The 7,994-nt window shown below is 41.8% G+C and overlaps 1 protein-coding gene across 1 annotated transcript; it reads right to left on the bottom strand.

The window, feature by feature from the left end:
• Positions 1-556: 556 nt before the first annotated feature.
• On the bottom strand, positions 557-6,296 carry LOC101755404 (erlin-2-B). The gene is made up of 9 exons (XM_004983957.3): positions 5,962-6,296; positions 3,388-3,490; positions 3,241-3,308; positions 2,814-2,873; positions 2,562-2,720; positions 2,304-2,450; positions 1,413-1,627; positions 1,203-1,311; positions 557-1,105 (listed from the first exon to the last, which is right to left on the bottom strand). The coding sequence occupies exons 1-9, from the start codon at positions 6,133-6,135 to the stop codon at positions 1,025-1,027; spliced, it is 1,116 nt and encodes a 371-aa protein (XP_004984014.1). The 5' UTR covers positions 6,136-6,296; the 3' UTR covers positions 557-1,024.
• Positions 6,297-7,994: the final 1,698 nt, after the last annotated feature.

The raw sequence follows: 7,994 nt of genomic DNA on the forward strand, positions 1-7,994 counted from the left end.
ATCTATCATTGTAGTTATGGTTACCTCCTTGTGCTGAACAAGGCAGTGGTATTCTTACCACTGCATGCAGGGGGTAACCTCATACAATTGCATGCGACTAACCAAACACCGTCCCCCGCATCTATTCTTTCAAATTTCGAGTACATTCAGGCAACCAAATACCGTCTCTGACGAGCCTGACTCATTGCATGCACTCAACAAATAAGGAAGCCTTGCATGCGCGCAACCTGGCTCCGGGGAGCCTGGCTGGCTGGCTACCCTCATCCTGGCTGGTACAAGCCAGGCTACCCTCGTCCAGAACACCAAACTAGCCCTAATTGCATGAGGAAGGCAACATATGAATGCAGAAATGGGTTTGGGTTGGCAATGGGCCAACGACATTTTTTTGGGGGGGACGGCGGAGCCAACGACAATTGGCAGGCACGACCTGAAAAGTGATGCAGATCAGGTAAGTGAGGCTAGGTTCTCTGCTAGCTCCAACAAAGCACATATGAAGCGATCGGCAAACATCAGTTCGATTGCTGCCTCACTGCTTGCAAGAGTTCAAAACACACTATTGGATCACGGAGCTTACCTGGACCATGCATTCAATCGAGAAATTCTAGAAACTTGCACGGCAACATGTGTGCTTGTCCCGTCAATTTCATCTATGCCCACAAAAATTATTCTGTACCTACGAGCACAGCTAGCATTTAGAAACGAGTTACCTAGCCACCAGTTTAGGACATGTCCAAGCCCAACAGGGTCTGATGGTAGCATCAATGTCAGCCACATGCAGATTGCTCCATCTAGTGCTAACACTAATACTACTGCACAGAAATAAACCAAAATGCTTTCTTGCATAAGACCAACTGCCAGTTCTCATCCTTAGACCTTAGGGACAACTCCTGATGTCTCCCCTCCTTTTCTTTGTCTTCTAGTGTTGTTCTACTGAACGGCTTCGTGGGAATCCTGCCCTCTCTACCATGGCAATGCGGAGTCACAATAATAGCCCGTGTCGCTTCTGATTCACGGAAAGGAGCCTCTATAATTCGGAATAATCCTTCCTCGGAACATCATTAAGGTAGTTCTTAAGCAACCTTTGATCCATGATCATGTTTGGAATCTGGAGAGAAGTGCAGTTCACAGTTCAGCACACGGCTTCAGGAAACATACACAGGACGACAAAATCGATTTAGGAACTAAGAAGCCGGAGTTGGTACCTTTTCACCAAAGAAGATCTTTGAGTTATTGGCGATTGATTCCATGAACCTCAGCTCAAGATACTCTGGTGTAAGTTTGAGCTTGTTAGCCTCTGCTTCCTTCAAGATCCTGCAGAGCCCAAACCAAATGCGGTTATCAGTAGAAGCATAAAAAGATGTGATGCATGAGCAGAACAAATTTGTAAAAGAATATGGTAATGGCAGCCATGCCTGTAGTAGTTTGCATCTGCCAGTGCTTTCTCTCGTGCAAGGTACATTTCATTGTCAATCTGCTCCTGCCTCTTGGAACTGTCTTTCTCCATCAGTTTCTGCTCCATCAGGATCTTGCTCACCTGTGCGTTCTTCTCTGCTTCAGATAGCGCAATTTTCTTCTGTGTTTCTGCCTCCTTCTCTGCTACCTTTTGCTTCTCGATGGCGATCAGTGCCTATGCAATGAAGGTAGCATAAGCATACAGGACACATACATTCACTAAATCGAGTCAGACTGGTGATTCTTTATCCAAAAAAAAAGTCAGACTGGTGAGTAGACTTCAATGAACATTGCATTTTTTTCAGTACTAAACCAACATGGGTTTATTCCACTAAGTATGTAGCATGCATTTTATCTTCAAGTATTTAAGTTAGCCTCACTAAACTCTAATCCAACGGTATCTGTATAATGATGAATAGCATGGTTTGAATAAAGTTCGATGATCTAAATAAACATAACTGGTTATGACAATAGAACAAGAACATGAGTGGAAGTTTAGTATTGAGGTGCCATTAGGCATATATGCTTTCAGGTTCCAGACCTTCAAAAAGGTGTCCATGAATCACCTTCTGAAACTAGTAAACTTCAATTATGCATTTATGCGACTTTCCATTTCAGCTAATTCTGTAAAAACAACTCTACTATCAATTAAAGAAATGTATTCACTGTTCAAACATTTTAATAATCATTGCTTACTATTGAACAAACCTTAATACTATCCACAATGATATCAACAGCACCACATGTTCTGCCCTCAATAATCATTCTAGAAGTTTTTCAGTCGCAGGAACTGTCGTGAATGCTCAGAAAGTACAGGTGAAACATGAGATCTGGTAACATGAAGTACATACCTTTGTACGCTCCTCCTCCATAAGTTCAAAATTTCTCCTAATGCTACCAGGAATATTTGGTTTTGTAACACGAACACTGATGATTTCAATTCCAGGAGCATAGCGTGTGCAGTCTCTTTGAATAGCTTCTTTCATTGTTTCATCAATCTGAAATTTTAGCAGAAGACAGGGATGAAACATAAATGTGAGTATTAGGTTTTCCACATCGCATAGCTGCAGAGGTACTCAAAAGTTGTTTCACTGAAACAAATAACCAACCTGATCAAACATGTCAATGTAAACTTGCTGCAAACTGTGAGCACTGCAGAACTGGTTTATCTCATGATGAATTTTATCATATATCCATGTCTTGTCATAGTGCACACCATAATTGAGTAGGGTTTCATGCACAAACTCCTTACGGAGGCGGTTCACAACCTGCATGCACACCAGTCAGTGCCAAGCAGTTCAGAAACAGGCAGATGGTATTTGTCAAAAGGAGTTATAATAAAAAGAAGAGCAACACTATACCTCTATCTTGTCAAAGCTGATCATAACACCACCTTTTGTTCCACAGGGAATATCTCTGACCTGGTTTATCACAATGAACAGCATAAATACATTTCTACCATATAATCGTATGTTTAGCAAAGTGAGTTCTTTTTCGTGCGTTTATCTTTTTTATATATATTTCTTTGTACAGTTTTGGTCCGTCTGGACCCTCCTCCTTTTTAATATAACAGGCAGCTCTTCTGCCAGTTTGTTTCAAAAAAAAAATCTGAAATATAATACAGTAAAATTTCAATTTATATGTTAAAAAATAAAAGGTGCAATCCAAATAAGGAGATAAGAGTTTTTTGTTTGAGGGAAGTAAACAGATACCATTTGCAGGTGAACTGAACTACAGTTTTAGTGGAAACATAGGATGAGAGAACAAGGGCAAAGAGTATTCACTTGCCTGGTCTGTTTGAAGTGTAACTTGTATTGGCTCATACTGGGTGATCCAAGGGAGTTTCAGATGAAACCCTACAAAGCAGATTAAAAAGCTAATGAAAATGCATTCAAACAGAAAAAACAAAGAAGGAACATTACAACAAAAAAGCACCTGGAGGAGTGATTGTCTTCAGAAGAGCACCTCCTCTCCAGTATACCCCAACATGTCCTTCAGGAACTTGATGCAGAACGCTTGATGGAACTGAGAGTGAAATCTGCATATTTACCAAAATACAAGTTTAACACCAAAGAGTTCAACGGTATATTTGTATGGTCGTATTGCATTGCCTCAATTAGAGATAGAAACGTATCCACTGTACACTGGCATATTAACCTTCCGTCAGAGTTTTGAGGGGGCAGTAAAGCTAATAAAATTCTTGTCTGGGCAATGCAAGTCACTGGATGAAAATACACATATATAAATATGATGCTCAAGAAAACATTTTGAACCAAGAGTATGTCTATGTAAAGCCAGTAAAAGACCATAATGCAGCTGACGGCCTCAAGGTCAGTGCAGTTAATGTTAATCAAGCACATGTAAACTTTAGATTGCAACCTAGTTCTAATAAATTGATCTCCAAGCACTAATGCACTTAATAGATCCTTTGATATTGTTTAACAAGAACAACAAATACTTGGGTGATGACTGTTCTACAACTCCATTATACCATAAGGAAAACGGGGTGCCAATTGAAAGTGTTATATTCCCTCAGTGACTCCTAATAGGTCAAATGAACATTGTAAGCTGTACACACATACTATCTTTATATTCTTTTTCAATAAAATTAATACTTGATGTTCAATTTTGATTCAGCTCGGTTTTGTTTTCTATGCGCTTCTCAGAAAAAAAAAGGGTACATGTTACTTCTTCGGGCTACTATTTATTCGTACAGTCTCCACTTAGTATGGTTTCTTTCCTTACTACACGTCATGACAAATTTTCTCTGCTTCAACTAAAACTCAAGGATAGTTTATCAATTAAACCAAAGTCTCACGCTAAACTCTGCTGCCACCCTTTATACTCCTTCAATATAATTCACTTAACATGTCAGACACTATATTGCAGTAACTTCGAGCCTTAAACTAAGAATACTACATGGTAACCATTTTTGTGTAAATCGCACTAGACTGGTGCAGACAAGCAAAGCACTTGATCAGTGATTAGACAAGCCAAGGCATGTGAAACCTAGTGCCTAGAAAGGACAGCTGCCTTGGACAACATTGTTGAAGATTGATGTAAAAACTTAACCTACAAAAAGATTGAAATTCTCAAAAATCCACACCAAGTCCATGTTCATCCATTTCTTTCATAATTTTTTTAAAAAGGACATTTTACCCCTCGATACCAACTTCGCTATTTCACTAGCTTCCATTCACCTCTGTTTAATGAAAAAAATAAAGCTCATTAATAGGTCACGTTTCCCTCCCCAGTAAGAGGGTTTTGCATAAGCTATCTCCTAGTACCCCTCAAATATGTTCACATATAGAAAAGGGGATAAAGTGCTTAGGTATATGTGATCTGGAGAAGTATTTTAAAATTAAAAAACTAGGGTATTTCAAAAGGTTAACTTCATTATTAAATATTTTGTGAAAAAATTGGGAATATAAAGAATCCTAAAGTACTAAAGCTGTTTTTATTGGGGCCTAGTGAAACTAAATAGAATCAGATAAAAGGAGCACCCCCATAGGAGCGATAATAAGCTATACAAAAATGCATCCCCCTGAACAACTATGGAAACTTAAAAGGCACAGAAATCAACTGTTTTGGCAAACGGAATGCGTTGTTGATACTAAGTCAGAGGGTGTCAATCATTGATTCAAATCAAGCATACATAATGTCATCATCAACATGCCCACAAGACCAACAGAATCAACAATCGCATCCCCAATGCGCCAAACCTAAACTGGAGTAGGCAACAAACTACCATCAAAGATGTTAAACCGCTTTTCGTTTTTTTTCTTCGAACGTCATCCAGTCCTATGGTTGTATATTTCAGTTGTCATTGCACACAAAAAAGTGCAAGTAATGCTGTAATGAGGAAAAATCAACAAGAGTATAGATGAGCACGACAAACAAAACCATGTGAGAGAATACTGAAATATACGATGAAAATGGCGAACAGGCCCATATACAGTCAATAGTTGCAAACGGTTGCATAAAAGATACCCCACCAAGACTGAATTGATGCAATATGGAACTAAGAGTGTGTTGGTGCTAAACAAGTGGACATCAGGAGCAGCAAGCAGTATCTAAAATCACACTTCCCCTAAAAATGTTGCAAGTTACTTAGAAGGCACAAGCATCAAACTCGTTGTAGCAGATGCAATGGACAACTGAGACCAATCTGGTCATATCACTTTCCCAGTCAATTCGGGCATATGCAGTTATGCACCACCAATCCAAAATGCAATTACCTATACATCCATACGGGACCTCAACCAAATCAGCACCCATAATCCCCAACGCACGAAACCTAAACCCCAAGCCCCCAACGACAAGCAAAGACCTAACGTTAACGCCCAAGGCCCCTCTTCAGGATCCACGCCACAGCCCACCGATCGACCCCCAGGACCAGCCGATCAGGAACGCGCGCGCGATTGAACATCTACCTACTCGCGATCGGGCGAAACAAAATGGAAAATGGTGGGATTGGGGAGGGCGGGGAGGTCAAAGGTCACCACTCACCAGCACGAAGCAGATGCCGATGAAGGCGACGATGCCGAAGGCGAAGGGGTCGGCGCCCGGCGGGGGCGGCTGGCGCCCGCTCGGCTGCTGCTGGAAGCGCGGCATCGACGGCGACGGCGACGGCGGGGGCGGCGAGCGGCGGCTCTGCGCCGAGTCGGCGGTCACGTCGGACATCGCGAGCGGGCCGCTGGGAGCCTAGGGGAGGTTGAGTTAGGGTTTCGACCGGCTTGGGAGTGGGTACGAACGGCGAGGAAGACGACGAACGCGAGGCCCTGCCGTGGCTTGCGAGTTGAGTTTGGGTCAAGCCTCTCGAGTCAAGTCTCAAATCTGAAGTTTCTCAGATCTTTCCTTTTTTTCCTTGTGGCTTTTGTGATTTCTGGGAATATGCTTGCCTCGGAGACTTGGACGGTTGGACCCTTCATGGAAAAGACTCCTGCTAGCAGCAAGGTTGTAGTTATAAATTGGAAAAAGTCTAAATTACTCCCCTCAAATATAACTAAAATCTAGATAACCCTCTTAATTCAGTTTACTCCCTAAACTATATCATTTGGTTCAATTTACCTCTTAACACAATTTGTCTTTTTTGTTTCTCCATGCATAAGTGGAGTTTCAAGTTCAAATTTTGCAAGATAGTAGCAGACTAAACATGTTAAAAAATATATCATCAATTTTTCATCACCATTTTGATAGGGTAGGTTTTTTAATAATAAAATTACTCATTGAGATACAAAATTATATAAAACTAATGATGAAAAATTCATAAAATATTTTTAATATATCTATATAAACTTAAAAAAAGCCATTAATGGTTCATGATTCTGTCCACAATTCATGAATTTTGTCAGAACTTTTGGTCCATGTGGGCTCAGACTTTGCTACTTTTGACCTATATGCCTGCTTGGCTTTGGCAAGATAAGAGTCCATAACATGTTACTGCAATTGTGCTAGCAAACTCCCGTACTTCACTACCTTTTATTTGCTTATGTGTGTATATCTTCACAAAATTACAAAGCATCATTTCTAACTGACATAATTTGTCCTTTGTTTAAGTGCAATGGTCTTATATTGGTAACTGTACTGTAAATTTTCATCTTAATTACAGATATATGTTGTTGGTAAGTGATTTGAAATTACTCATCAGTTCGATGGAGCAATGTAATATTTACAATTGCACTTTTCAGGCTTTCACAGCGGTGTGATTTCTTTTATTGATATCTCCGTCTGAAATTTTATCTCACTGATTAGCGATAAAAAGTTGATAAGTGATTCTTATATATATCCTGCTTTCAAGAATCAAGACCCCAGTCAGGCACGCAGATGAGCCCATCAATCTAGCTTTTGTTTACAGACATCTTTTGTGGTGTGTGTTTCCTATTGGCAGGTAGGATAAGTGATTTGAAAGTACTCATCAAGAGAGTGCTTGAGGGAGGATAGGACTTGGGAGAGAGTGCTTGATGTGTGCGTTCGGAGAGGGCGACGTTGACGGAGGAGACCGCGGTGATGTCGAGTACGAGGGCGCACGCGCCGAGCAACCCCACGCTGGCCACGCCGGAGGGGAGCCCGTGTAGGATGGGTCGGGTGCATGTCGCACCCGCGCCCAACGTGTTCGATGGATTGCCTCGGCGAGCCTAGCTGGCCGCCTCGTCGCTTCCCCTCCTCCTAGGCCCTGCTGCGCCGCATGCGGGGGACAATGACCGGGCTCGTGGGCACGCCGTGATGGTAGGAAGGGCGCGGTTGCCGGTGGCCCCATCGACCCGACTACCGAGGTGGCGGGTGGAGCTCAATTGGCCAGCGCGTGGAAGTCCCCGGCGTTCGTCCAATCGTCCTACCTGGTATGTGTCTGCTAGCGCAGATGGGCAGCTCAAGGAGCCGAGTGTTGGTAACTATTATCTTCAAACTGGATGGTAGAAATATGAGCTTTTTGAGAAAACTTTACATGACATAATTAAGGGAAACAAGAGGGAGCTTCAATTTGCTTTGCTTTCATTTTTCATGTTTAGTGTTATTTGTGCAGTTTTCATCGGGTCATACCC

The sequence above is a fragment of the Setaria italica genome, chromosome IX, assembly GCF_000263155.2.
Source record: "Setaria italica strain Yugu1 chromosome IX, Setaria_italica_v2.0, whole genome shotgun sequence".
Classification (NCBI taxonomy): Eukaryota; Viridiplantae; Streptophyta; class Magnoliopsida; order Poales; family Poaceae; genus Setaria; species Setaria italica.

Bases quoted from the DNA above. Each gene is read 5' to 3' on its own strand.
- LOC101755404 (XM_004983957.3), bottom strand. From the start codon at position 6,135: ATGTCCGACGTGACCGCCGACTCGGCGCAGAGCCGCCGCTCGCCGCCC. The intron at 3,309-3,387 runs GTGCTTTTTTGT...TCTGCTTTGTAG, and splicing joins GAAGACAATCACTCCTCCAG to GGTTTCATCTGAAACTCCCT. The intron at 1,312-1,412 runs GCATGGCTGCCA...TGGGCTCTGCAG, and splicing joins GCAGATGCAAACTACTACAG to GATCTTGAAGGAAGCAGAGG.